We start from the raw sequence: 14,253 nt of genomic DNA, 5'->3' as shown, positions 1-14,253 counted from the left end.
GGCTCTGTTACTCCTTATACAGCATCCCAAATTAATAACTCTATATATATGTGTATATATATACATTGTGTGTGTGTTTAAATACACATAGCCATGTATTAATATAGATTTTTTTTACTGTATTTTTTTACATCTTCAGGTGGCCACAGATGCATGTTTGCTACCTTGGGGATGGACTATTTGCCCTTTAAAATTGCAGCAAAGTCCCCTCTGACTCTTCCTGAGCTGTTGGAAATGTCTGGCTGGTTTTGTTTCCCCTGCCTGGCTCTCTCCTCTCATGGCAGGAGAGCTTGCATGATAAATGACTTGCAGATTTAACAGAAATATCATCTTATCCCAGAATTTCCAAGCTGAAAAAATACTTGGAAATAAATGACTGTGACCTGTCATTTCCCATATGTTTGTGTACTGCTGGGGATGGTGCTGCTGTGAGCCACTCGGGCTCTGGATATACAAAATAACATTCATGTTGGTCAATCAGGAAATCTGGGTCATTAATTTTTAATGAGTTTTGATTTTCACCTCCTGCTAGCACAGCTGTGCATGTTCTTAAGGAATCTTTTTGTGTTCCCAAATTCCTCCATGCCCTTGCATGCTTGAGCACAAGGTGTTCACTCCTGGTTACAGCAGCATCCTCCCTGCTCAGGTAAATCAATCATAGACCAAAATCTCTGCATTTGCAGGTTATTTTTGTCTTTCTCCTCTGCCCTCTGAAATCAGTCCCCAAGTTAATTTATCGCGTAGTTTTCAGTACACAAAGGCTAACTTTTATTTGTTGTAAGAATTTCCAAGTTGTTTCATTCTCCCTTGCAGTCTCTCCAACTGATTATCGCCAGTCAAAATTATTAGCTGTAAATTCTGGCAAATTTCTTTGAACAGAGCATAAATCTTGTGCAATGTGCCCACAATGATGAGATGGCTGGATGAGGGGCATCTCCTGGGTACAGGACCAGCTTCTTTATTTATTGTTGAATTGCAAAAATATTTGACTTTTTTCCCATAAGAAACAAGTGCATTGTGGCTGGGCTGTTGAAAAACATATTCAGCAAACCAGAAAGTTATGTTGTTCTTAGGAGGAGAGAAGATCCGTTCAATAGGTTTAACTTTATGCCTTAATGAAGATTTATTTAGCCTCAATTGGCCAGCAGCACAGTGAAAAATTGGTGTAACTCCACTGGTAGGGCTGGAGAACATCCAAAGGTGCATTTACAGACCCTCCCATTTGACTGATTCCTGAATTTGGGAGGAGGAAGCACTTCAAAAAAGCATTTACCTGCACTTGTTGGGGAGAAAAAAACAGTAGCTGAGAAAAGGAAAGTAGGCAACAAATTCCAAAGAGATTATAATTGGTACATGATTGAAATCCCATATTAAAATAATTTCCTGCACACTTCTTTGAGACTTAAGTCTTGACTTTTCCACAAAAGGGCTCTTGTGGGTAGCCTGGTGTGAGTTAATAAATCAGGTTTATGATTCTCAGTTAATAAATTGGCACAAAGCCACTGGCTTCTGTATTCAGAAGAAATTAAAGCAAGGAGAGCGAGTTAAGCCCCTGTGCTCCTGGCCTGGAGCTGTCCCTGCCCCAGGTGCGGCTGTGTGGTGGCACTGACCCCTCCAGGTGACAGACACAGGTCACTGGGATGGTTCTTGGTGCACTGCCAGCCATTGCTTGCTGCCACCCCTCATTCTTAGGCTTGTTTGATTTTTATTTAATTCAACTTAGCCATGTTTTTAATTTTAAAATTAATTTTAAAATCCTTGAAAAGGCATTGACTTGAAATATGTTCCTTGAATAATATTATTGAATAACATAGATGAACAAAGCTTTTTTTTAATTTTTTTTTGCCTCCATTTTAAGCTTTACCACATTTTTTTCCTTTTCTAATTGTGCTTCTAGTTTCTGGTTTTGATCAGGCAAGAGTCAGAGCATGAATAAATCCCAGACAGAGCTATAGGCTGCCTCGTGAGCAGGAGTGCAACATGGATTGCATTGGATTAGGGCTCAGTGCTCACCTCAGTGCAGCACCAGAGGGAAAACTGCAGGGATTGCTGTGGCTGTGGTGAGCACCCTGCCCTGCTGGGGGATCTGGGGCAATGTTTCTTTTCCTACTGCTGTTAGAGCCAGCCTCAGACTGTTCCCCTGGCCCCCAAAGCCTGACCTGGGTGTGATAGGAATTTCCCTGGAGCTGAGGCACTGAGCAGGGGCACAGGGAACACAGGAGGGGCACATGAGGGTGTCACAGGGGTTTTATGACATGTTTGGAGGTCAAGGAGAGGGGGGCACATCCGACAGGAACATTTGGGGTCTGTGGAAGCAACAGCACTGCCCTTGTCAGGTCCCTACCACACTGCTCCTCTGGCTTTCATGAACTTCTATCCTGCTCCTCCTGCATTACTCAAAGGATAGATAAGGTCCATTGTGAAAATACAGATTTTATTAGTAAAAATTGGCACATTTTTCTGGCCACATCTGTCTCCTTTCTGCTGGCCACAGGTGATGCCCAGGGTCTTATGGGGGGAAAGGAAACAGTCACACTGTGAAAAAATTGCCTTTACACCCCTGTCAGTACTGCTGTGCCAGCAACACAGTGAGATGGGGCTGTAACAGGAGGATGTGGATGGTGCTGAGTGAATCTGCAAAATCATCACATGGAATTGAACTGGAGTCCTAAATCATTCTGGTGTTCATTCCTGATTTCTGTTGCTTTATCAGATTGAACTTTTTCTTTGAAACTGACTCCTTTTTTCTTTGTTTTTCTTTTGTTTTCCAGGACCTGCAGTAAGTATCGTGGATTTTACTGTTGGATCAACAAAGTTAAGGCTTCCCCTTCCCCTGCTTTTCAGTGCCCTTGCAAAAGCACAGCATTTTTTTTTGGGGTGGAGGTGTGTCTGGAAACAAAATCAGTACCAGATGCTGCTGGATTTCTTTTTTCATGATTGCAGACAAATTGTGGGGGGAATTTTAAAATGTTTAACTTGCTGCCCCCAAGGAACTTCCACTAATTTTAAACTCAGAAAATATTCAGTAAAAAGGAGTTTTCCCTTTAAAGAGTTCTTTAGTCTGCCTCTATTTAACAGAAAGAGTGCTGTACTAATATTTAACATGTTACTGGGTTTATTGGTTCTAAAGCTCTGTCTTGCTTTTCTTATCTATTGTGTTTCCAGCATTTAATATGGGTTTGGTTGCCTCACAAGGGGGGCTAGAGGGAAAACCATAGCTTGCTTGCTTCTTTCTTTGAAGTCTTGGGTAGAATAATGAGCATTCCTACCAATGCAACCAGAAAATTTATGGGGAAATAGTTGTTTGAAGGGGTAATAGTTGAAAATGTGTCAACTCCTCCTTTCAAATGTTCAGACGTGCCTTTGGCTGTGCCACCACATCCAAATCTGTTGTTCTCCTGCTGGTTTTGGAGTGAGAATTTATGTTTTATTTGTGCCCTCCAAGTTGCTGAGGGTTGCTTTAAAAAATAAATTATGGGTATTAGGTGCTTCTGGTTTTCTACCTTTCTTCCCCCAGAGGAGGAGGAGGAGGAGGAGAGGTTCAGGCTGTTTGCAGCCACATTTCCCTGTCTGTCATTGCACTAGCAGAGGCATTTCTTCATGTTGTTCTCTTCCTATAGAGCCTCACTGAGTTGAAAGGGCTTATTTTAGGGAAAATAAATTTGGCAACTATTCCTGAGCTAATAAATTCCCAGTTCTGTTATGGTGACAAGAAGTGGGGGCTGTCCCATCACCATGGCTTTGGTTCTGCTGTGACTGGCAGCACTGCCTGTGGGTTTAGTGAAGAGTTTTCAGCCCTTTGAATTTTTGCTTCTATTTCAAGTTCATTTTTTAACTTAAATACATAAGAGGGGGTTGAGCAAAACGATTATTTGGGATTAAATAAAGAGGATAGTGGAACACTGCCTGTTTAAAACTCCCCAGATACACCTTTAAGGGACGCTCCCCATTGACTGAAGCACTTGGGCCAGTTGGGAATGGGTTTGTGTGGCTGTTTGGTTGTGCTCAGAGGCTGCTCTGAGCCCACCCGCAGCCAGGGCTGGTGCTGCCTCACGTGTGCTGTCTGCTCACGTTTATTATGGCCATCCAGCACAGGCAACATATGGTGCACTATTAATTTTTCTTTGTCTCTAGTTGGTTTCATTTCCTGGTTCCCACGGCACTATTGAATTGCAAACGGAGCACAGGGGAGATTTAACACAAACAAGACCTTTTTTTCCTTTCCTCTCCCCTTGCCCTTCTTTGAAAGACAACTCCTGGTTTAGTTAATTTTTGGGTTGGGTGGGGTTGGTTGGTTTTGTTTTTTTTTTTAAATCCTGCTTTTTAGCATAAATGGCCTTTGCCAGAGACTTCTTTAAGCATAATATAAAATAAGTCCTAGAACCCACAGAACCACAATATTATTTTATTTTAACAGTACTGCATTTATTAGTTTCTTCTGTTTCTTGATTTAGGCCAGAAGGAATTGATTACTTCTTACATGTACAGCATTACACTGCTCTAACTGTATCCCCAATTCTGTTGTCCCCTAGTAGCAGTTGTTCTGGTATTTTATTCTTTTGGCTGTCATAAGTTAGTTATGCATATAAAATTATTAGAATTTGTGGTACAGGATTTGTGGCTCATGGATGATTGATTGTCCTGTCTGTGAGTAAGGGGTATTCTGCTCAGATATTCTATAAAACCTCTGTTTTGGAGAGTATTAAAATCACATGCTGGGTAGGAAATTTCTACAATTGAAATATAGGCTTGCCACAGACTATAATTAAGCATTTACAGTTACAGATATTAGCAAACACTTTATGTGCTAATGTGCTGGCTGGGGAACTCACCAGCAAGCGACAGCAGGGCGTTCCAAGTGTTTCCTATTTATCTGTGTGTGCTCCCTGCCTTACCTCTCCATAAACCTCCTGTACCCTTTATCCCAAGCTGTAACTGGTTAAATGGACAGTTGCTGGAGTCAGTGTTGATTCTGAAAGAACCAGGAGTGCTGCAGAGGCATCACAGCTGCAGGAGTGCTTAGGGGAAGGGAGAACCCCTGTGAGTGGTGAGAAGGGGCTGCTGGAGCTGTCCCATGCCATGAGCAAAGCCTGACTCAGTTCTGCACCCACAGCACGCTGACAGCACCTGTGTTTGTGCAGCAGGTGACATTGCTGCAGCAGGTGACATTGCTGCACAGGCACTCCTCACTGCCTGTGTGTGTGCCAGCTGATTCCCACCAGCTCCTTCCTGGGCCTTGCCCTGGGTCTGCTGTAGCTCAGGGCATGGTCAGCTGTCCTTTGGGCTGTAAATGCCTCTGGGAACCCCTGAGGAGAGCAGGAAAGGTGAAATACCCTGACTGGGCTGTGTTTTGTTCTGCTGATCCTGCAGCTGCTCTAGGAACTGCAGTAGAGTCATTCCCACAGCATCGGCTGTGCTTTCTGCTTCACTGCAAATAAAGCAAAGCTTAGATGTGAGCTGGGAGAGGGCATCCTGCAAGAAGTTAATGGATTTAGAGGGGTAAATCAAGTACTGAAGCTCAGTGATCTCTGTCCTGGCTGATGTCTCAGCCTCCACGACCTCTCCCCAGCACTGGGGTGTTTTCTTTCCTCTTGGCACCTCCATCCCAGGGCAGCTTTATGGCCAGGACCCAGTGTGTGCCATGCATGGCTGTGGCTCCAGGGCCAGCAGGGGCTGGGCACTGGCGGCAGGGATGGGTGCAGGTTGGCAAAACCCTGGTAAGTAGCCAAAGGGGGGCAGGGGATCACAATACAGGGAAATCAGGGAAATGCACTGTAGGTGTGACCCCTCTGATAGTTGCCCCAAGAGGTTTGTCCAGCTTAGTGCCAGGGCTGGCTGGAGAGGCCATGGCCCGTGTCCTGCCTGCTGCTCTGTGATGTCAAGCTGCACTGACTGACTCATGTCCCTTGTTCCCCCCACAGGGGCAGTCAGGACGCGATGGGTACCCGGTAACTCCACTGCTCCTTGAATTTTATTCTTTTCTAATCTCTGCTCTGTGGTCCTCTCCAGCATTTTCCATGATTTTCCTTGCCTGTTTTAAGCTGCTTTTTTTCACTTTTTCCCTCCTCTCTTTCTTCATCAGCAATAGCTTTTGAGGGATTCAGCCCTAAAACTTAAAAGCCTGAGCAATAATCTCCCTTAATGTTTATAGGGATGAAACACTTGAGCCCTTTCATGGTTGTATTCATGCTCTTGTTTAAGAGTTCACTGGACTGCAAAGTGAGTGAAGGCTTTGGGGTTTGTCCCACTTGGAACTCTAAGAGGGGATACTGGTGAAAGAGCCTCAGGTGTTGAGGTAGATCCTCATTTGCACATATCCAGAAATTTTTCCATGGGTGCAGAGCTGTCCTGCTGGATGTGAAGGAGGAGGCTGTCCTTGTTCTGGCCAGACCCCAAACCTCAGCCTCAGGCAGGCTGCCCTGTCCCTCATCAATGCCCTTGGATGGCCACAGTGCTCCAGCTCTGAGGGGCTCAGCTGCTCATCAGGGAGCCACTCCCAAGCATGAACTTTGTGTAAGGAGTTGCTAAAAAGCACTGTAAATTCTCCATGGCATGGCACGGAGAGAGAGCTTCCAGCTCTGCTCCTGTTTTTTGAATTGATGCAGTGAGCTCTGCACTGCCTGTTGCTCTGGAAGGTGTGTACTGGCTTACCTTAGCCTTCCCCTTCCTGTGGTTGATGCCCTTTTTTCCTTTTTTCCTTTTTTTTTTTCCTTTTTTTTTCTTTTTTTTTTTTTTTTTTTCCCTTTTTTCCTAAATGAGTGTGTTAGGAAAACTCCCTGCTTGTCTTTGCCACCACACGCCCTGGCCTGGCTCCCTTTGAGTGCCCAGAAACCACAGAAACACCTATTGAGTTTTATGTGTGCCAGGGAGCTCAAGAGAGGAGGATTGGAAGGGAATTCCAGGGATATTTGCAGTTTTCACTTCCCCTGGACCCCTGAGATCCTCCCTGGGGAGGGCAGCAGCGTTTCCCCAGAAGTGGAGAGGTGGGAGATGGGGTTAATTTTGCAGAACCAGCCTGTGTTTCCCTTGCATCCCTGCCATGAAGGTACTCGAGACTCCCCAAAATGATGAGGACAGATGAGGTTGGCTGGGAGGGGAGGCTGTGGCCAGCAGGGAGGGCTCTGTGTCCAGGGAAGGGCTTTGTCTCCCTCAGGTGGCACCTGCCCGCAGATGCTGGAGCCAGGAGGTTGTACAGATGCCTCAGGGGTCTGTTGGAAATTAAGAGTTTAATTTATTAGAAGTTAAGATGTGCAATTTCACTCTAATGGGCTGTTGACTGTCATTTTTAGGGTGGCTTTTTGCCCTTGTGGGGTGCGGCCAACCCTACTGGATCAGCAGTGCCCTTGGCAGGTTTGTCCCTTCTCCTGTCTCAGTCATGTGGGTTAGTGGCAGAACTCTGAAAAGCAGAAACTCTGGGAGGAAACAGGGACTGTTCCCTGGGAGAGCATCAGCACTGTCCCCTGGGCAGCCTGGCACCTTGCCTGTCCCAGCTCCTGGAGAGGGATTTTGGTGATGCTCCAGCACTTCTGGGTGGTGCCAGGGACTGGGATTGACCTCAACTCTGGGAAAATGGCATTCACATCACCACAAGGGTTTTCCTCCTTCTCTTACCCCCGGGACCTGCAGTCCTGGTCCAGGCTAGTCTTATCCTGACTTTGAAACCAGCAAACACTGAGTTACTACACCCACATGGCTGTGGCTGCACTAATAAGCTATATTTAATAAGGAGGTGAGGATAATTATATTTCCAAAGCAAGATGTATCCCTGAAGAAGGAGGAAACGAAACATGAAGCAGGCTTGGGAGTATTATTTAGCAGAAGCATATGGGCAGGTTTTATTAAATCCAGTTGCATATTCAAATGAATTTACTTATTTAGTTCCCTTCAGGGTGATCAAATAAACTCTGAGCTGTTTCAGGGTGGTGAAAATGCAGAGGTAGAAGGTGGATATTAAGTGGTGTGTGGTGACATTTGCATCTACAAGCCAGCAGTGCTTTGAGCTGCTAGTTTATAACTGAGCTGCAAGCAAAGGAAGATTTAAAGAGATGAAGTGATCCAGAGTTCTGGAAGTGGGTCTGAGGGAGAAAACAGCTTCCATAAGATGATTTCAATATTTTTATACTTTACATCTTAAGAGGAGAGGTTTGGGCCTTACAATAAAACTTTGCAGCAGAAACAGTTTTTTTCTTTATGAAGTTCTGTAGGTTTATTGTTATTTTTTAAATCCCATAGAGGATTTTAGTTTCCATTTTTAACCCTATGGCATATCCTACTGACATTGTTGTAACAGCTATGAAGGATGCTGGGATTTGTTGCTCTTCTGCTCTTGTTTGATTTGGTTTTGACACCCCACTGATCATGCATCACAGCACACACCTCAGCCTGAATTTCAGTGTGAGGGGTGTATGGGTCTGTCTTCTCCTTCCCCAGTAATTTGAACTTGGCCAATTTCAGCCAGATTTGCCAGAAGGACAAAGACTTTGTAGAGAATATTTTAACTTTTGATACTGGGGGCCGGCTGAGGGAAAAAGCCTTTCTGATGCCCATGGCTGGAACCAGGCTGCCACAGAGCTGCCTTGTGCTCAGCTTTGCATAGGGGCAGCAGAAAAGCAGGAAAAGCAGATGTGCAGCCACCACAATGATGGAAATGTGTTTCTTGCTGGGCAGGACCAGCCTTGGGGCTGGGATCCCCTGGGATGTGTCCCAGGCTGTGCTCCCCAAGGCCAGGAGCTCCCTGCTGCCGTAGCTCCCCCTGACCTGGGGTGCTCTCAGCATGTTGGGCCATTTGTCCTGGGAGCTGGGAGGGGGCAGAGGGGCTGTGATTCCCTGTGAGCAGGGCAGGCAGCTGCATCTGGGCAGGAGGAAAAGGAGAAAATGAGGAGCAGATGGGAGAGCTGAACTGTGAGTAGGCTTAGAGCTGACCTTTGAGAGCAGGAGGATCTCTGCATTGCACAGCTGTTTAATTGGATGTTAGGAAACATTTCTTCACCAAAAGGGTTGTGAAGCATTGGTCTGGACTGCCCAGGGAAGTGGTGGAGTTACTGTCCTTGGAGGAATTTAAAAGATATGGCTCCTGATTTAGTGGTGTGCTTGGCAGTGCTGGGTTCATGGTTGGACTTGATGCTCCTAGAGGTCATTTCCAGCCTGAATGATTCTGTGGCTCTAAGCAATGTCTGTGCAGTGCTCTTAGCATTCCTGCCCCCATCTCTTTCTCTGCCTCATGCAGGGATGGTTCTATACTTGCCCTCAAACTACCCAGTTGTTCTCCTACATATTCCTCCTCTTTCCCAGTGAGATGCTGCCTTTGTGGTTCACCAGAACCCATTCCCTTCTCTTCTCCGCTTACTGGAGAAGCCTTTTGAAGCCAAGGTCTCTGTTTCTTGAGAGTTTCATCTGCCTTCTCTACTCATCCCTAAAATCAGTCTCAGCTCCACCACTATGTGACATCCCAAATGCAGGGCTGTCACTTCAAGTGGGAAGAAACCAAAAGAACGAAGTTGATTAATGAGGGGAATTACTTCATGTGCATGTCTTCATTAATAGAAAGCAGAGCAGGGAAGAGGCTTTGCAGAAGAAAAGTATGATACGAAACAGGGTTGTCTCCTATTTTATACATTTGCCTTAGAATATTAGGATTTATTTTTAGTTGAGAGGTGTACCATTTTATCCCTCCGGTGTATAATGTTTGCCTTCTGAATTTTGTAAATCGCTTGTGTGCTGCCTGGAAGACCTCAGGCTTTGTCCTGCCCATCTCTTGCAGCAGTGGGAGCCTTTTGAGAAGGCAGGGAGAAAAGGCATCATGATCTGCCTGCTTAGAATAATGCAGATTGTTACTGAAAATAATTCAGCATTGAGTACCCAGCTCTGTGGTCCCCAGCACAGGGAGGATATTGATCTGTTGGAATGAATCTAGAGGAGGCCACCAGGGTAAATAGGGGAATGGAGAACCTCTGCTTTGAGGAAAGGCTGAGAGAACTGGGATCCTTCAGCCTGGAAAAGAGAAGGCTTTGGGACATCCTAATTGCAGCTGTGCAGTACCTGAAGGAGCTACAGGAGAGCTGGAGAGGTACTATTGACAAGGGCCTGGAGGGACAGGACAAGGGGAATGGCTTCACTCTGACAGACAGTGAGGTTAGATGGGATATTGGGAAGAAATTCTCTGTTGGGGAGGGTGCTGAGGCCCTGGCACAGGGTGCCCAAAGCAGCTGCTTTGTGACTGCCCCATCCCTGGAGGCGCCCAAGGTCAGGCTGGATGTAGCTTGGAGCAACCTGGAATAGGGGAAAGTGTCCTGGCCCATGGCAGAGGAGCTGAGTCTAAACAGTCTTTAAGGCTCCTTCCCACCCAAACCATTCCATTATTCTGTGACTAACAGACAGGTAACTGCACCAATATAATCAATTAATAGACTTTAGGTAAAAAGAAATCATGACATAGACATTGATCCGTGCTGGCTTTTAATTTTGGGAAATAATTGCTCTGTCAGAATTGAAGTACTCCTGTGCAGGCCATTCTCACATATTTATAGTCCAGCTCAGGCTAAGGACCTATTGGAGCTAAGCAGGTCAGCATCTTCAGAAACTTTTATTTTGGGAGCCTTGGACAGTGAGCTAATATCTTCCTTTGGCTGTAGTGTTGTAAATCCAAATCTATCTACTGAAGTCAGCTGTAATGTATAAGCCAGAAATCAACTGGTAAGGATGGTAAAACTCTGGTTTTAATTAATTTTCAAGACATAAAGTGAAGCCAAATGTGTTTTTCTAGGCTGATGTCTGTGAGTGGGGTTGAAGAAGCATGTGTAGAAGGGAAGATGGTTCCCTGACATAAAAACCCAGCACAGTGAAGCACTGGAACAGCAACTTTGGTTACAGGTCTAGACCTTGACCATAAACAGTGGAGTCTGGGGTTTTCTCTCCTCAGCAATTAAAAATTTCAGTTAGTACACAACTTAGGGAAAGTCTGTGCAAGCTTTTCGTGTGTGATCCATAAATATAATATGAATGCAGACAGGATGATGTGTGGGAAATGAGGAACACATGCCTTAGCCTCTTCCTGGTGGCAGCTCCTCTGTGCCATTGTGGTTCCTATCTTACCAGAAAGCTCCAAGGCATGCACTTAACCAGGCATTTTGGAAATGGCAGCACCAGAAAATCACATGTGGCATTAATAACAAACTACTTTTACAAGAGAACTGTAGGAGTGGCTTAAAATTGAACTACCTGATGTCTTGATGAGTTGCCTCCACCTATGCAATTATCTCAAAGTGCTGTCGAGGTGCAGCCTGTGAGAGTGGCTGGAGGAGCCTGGTGTAGCTCTGGGATTGCTCTGTGTGCAAACCAGAGCAGCAGCAGCAGCATTTTATCTCTTCAGGAGGGCTGCCAGAAATCTCATGTGAGGTATAGGAGACCATTCTATATGGCCAGACCTCATGGGCTGTGTGGACCTCAAATTTTCCTGGTTTTTTGCAGTGGGCAGTTGATTGCAGACCTTGGGTGGCAGCTCATGCATGGACACAGCTCCTGTGGTGTCCAAAGCACATTGCATGGGTGCTCTGGCTGGTTGTGCATTGCTAGACTTGGGTACTTTTAAACACTGTGTGGTGTGATGAAGGCTTCTGTTGGTGAGGTATTTAGTTTTCTCAGTTAGGCTAATCAAGGTCATAACTATAATTTAGGTTTCAGTCCTGTGTTTGTTCCCATGTTTCACTCGTAAATATCCAGACTTCAAGGAGCGTCTCCTGTATGTGAAGTCATTTGCACACATACCTCTCCCAGTAAGAGCCCAAAAGACAGAAGTAACAAGCATTCATTTTACAAGGCAAGTTTGTAGTTCCAGTCTTTTTCATTTTATTTTAATATCAGTTTTGTGGCCAATTCACGTAATTATTTGCCTAGAGGGAAAATCCTCTTTAAACAGGGGAAGCAGATCCAGCATGTTTTCCTGCTACATCCATTTGCTGGCTCTCTGATGTGGAAGCAACAATGATTTTGTGAAGACCAGTTCTTCACGGCAGCAGTTTATTTTCCTTTTGATTTAAAGGTAATTCTTCCACAGGGATAATAAAAAGTTGTCTTCCATCCCACCCAGTGGAGGAATTGCAGATGAATTTGTTTATCCTGTATGATTCCAATGGCTCTGGATAGGGAGAGGAGAAGGTCTGGTGAAGGTGCTGACAGCAATGGCAAGGAGAACTGTGCAGCCCAAATTGCACTGGCAGGGCAGAGGTTTGGTTTCTGGCTTCTCATGCAGCTTTTCCTCTGGTTTCCTGTTTTGAGTGTTGAGTGCAGCTGGTGGATCTGCATCTCTGCTTCCAGTGTGTTTGGATCCAGCCCTGTGGTGCAGAGGCTTGGTGTGTAGGCAGAGCAAAACTGAGAAAACCAAGAAGTTTTCTCATTAACCACCAAAGAGAAGTAATCCAAACAGAAGCTGTCAATGACACTGGTCTGGAAAGATCATAAAGGCAGTAAGCACTGTGTTTGTTTGTAATGCTAACATTCTTCCAAAATTACTTACCTACTTAAAAATTGCATTCCCAGCTCAGAGGCCATCACCCCTCTCATAGGTAGACATAAAAAAAAAATATATCTAAAGCCCAACTGGACATCAAATGCTTGAAGAAAGCAGTTGTGCAGAACACATGGCACTGGGGAAGTTGGGGGGCTCCTTCTTCCATAAGAGTACTTTGCTGTTTTGGAAGAGAACTGGTGCAATATGATGCACAGATGAGTGAGTTCTTCCCTCTGAAATGGTGATATGGCCTGTCTGTCCAGGAGCCACAGCAGTCTGTGCTGGGAGAAGTGACCAGACTGGCTCTGTTTTGGCATCTCCAAGTGACCTTCCTCAAAAACCCTCACAGTGCCCTGTGCAGCTCAAGACCAGGGTTTGTTTCCCACCCCTCTGGACCAGTCAGTGTTAGATTTGTTTCCAGGCACTTTTCTTGAGCATCTTTGAGAAGACATCCAGAACAAAGAGGAAGCTCTGTGCACAGACAGAAGGCAGCACATCTTGTGGTTAAGGACGAGGCAGCTCCTGCAGGGAAAAGGGTCCCTTATCTCATCTGAAACCCTGCAGAATGTGGCTGACATGTCTGGAAGACAGCTGGGAATTGAAGCACTCTGGTGAGCTCAGGCTAGCGAGGCAAAGGAGGGGCCGAACAGTGGGCAGAGCCCAGTTCTGCCCCAAAAGCTTCCTGAGGATAGAGTTGGGATTGATTTTTCTGCTTTTGTCTGTCTGGTTGTTTCTTTCCCAAGGCTTTCAGGAGTGCTGGGGGCGTTGGTGCCCATGGAAGGGAGAGGGGCTGTCCCTGAAGAGGCCCCGGATGCCCGCTGGGCCCGGCCTGGCCTCCGAGGCGGCTGCTCCCTTGCAGAGCCGTCTGGTTTGCATTAAGGGTGAAGTTTTTAGCAAATTACTGCTCCTTTCTGCTCTGTTTCCATCAAAGAATGGGCAGAGGCCTCCCAGCAGTCTGTGGGCAGATTTTCTGGAGCAGAGCACAGATCTGGGGGGCTTTTGTTGCCTTGCTAACGCACGCTTGGCCCTTATCAGGCTGCTCTGCACTGTTTGCCTGGCACCTATGGCTGGCAGCCTGGCATGAGGGACACGGCTCCCTCTGAGGAAATATTTCAGAGTATTTGAGGGTTTGGTGATGCTGAGCCCTGGGAGACTCTGTGGGCAATGCTCAGGTGGCCTTTTTGGAAAGAAACGAGGGAGAGGGGTGAGGGTTGCTGCAGCAACCTGGGGGTGAGGAGGGCTCAGCTCATCCTGCTGCCCTGTTGGACCCAGGACATTCCTGTGGCAAGGGGCTCAGAGACCTTGGCAAGACCTTGGAGTCAAAGACACCTGTGCCTTCCATTTTAGCCCATGGGAACAATTACCAACTTTGTGTGAAGATTTACAAGCCACAAGAGTCTGAGTAGAATGATAGTTAATTTGTCACAGGGTGAAAAAGTGGAATTTTGGTGATTTAGAATGGGTGTTCAAGAAGCAAGATGGAGGAATCTGGGCATGTCCTGTTCTTCTTCTTCTTGTCCTTCATCTTCTGTTGTGATGGTGACACTTCTGGATTGGCTTAGAATAGAGACAGACTGTATAACATAGGTGATAGGTATTGGAAAATTATTGTAAATAAAGTACATGTATAAAAAGTTAACACCACCCCAAGGGCAGACAATGTGTCACAACCCAACCTGCCAGACAGACAGCAGGTCAGAGAAAGAATGTTCTAGATAAGAGAAAATAAACAACCTTGAAAAGCAGAA

The 14,253-nt window shown here is 45.8% G+C and overlaps 1 protein-coding gene across 1 annotated transcript in view; it reads left to right on the top strand.

Moving 5' to 3' along the window:
* LOC131564640 (collagen alpha-1(XXIII) chain-like) overlaps nucleotides 1-14,253 on the top strand; it is a 180,676-nt gene that overhangs the window by 139,206 nt on the left and 27,217 nt on the right. The window contains 2 exon segments of the mRNA XM_058815160.1: nucleotides 2,772-2,779; nucleotides 5,922-5,948. Of these exon segments, the coding sequence (XP_058671143.1) occupies nucleotides 2,772-2,779; nucleotides 5,922-5,948 (35 nt within the window).

The sequence above is a fragment of the Ammospiza caudacuta genome, chromosome 16, assembly GCF_027887145.1.
Source record: "Ammospiza caudacuta isolate bAmmCau1 chromosome 16, bAmmCau1.pri, whole genome shotgun sequence".
Classification (NCBI taxonomy): Eukaryota; Metazoa; Chordata; class Aves; order Passeriformes; family Passerellidae; genus Ammospiza; species Ammospiza caudacuta.
The sequence above is the reverse complement of the archived record's forward strand: the minus strand, read 5'-3'. Positions and strand labels throughout refer to the sequence as shown.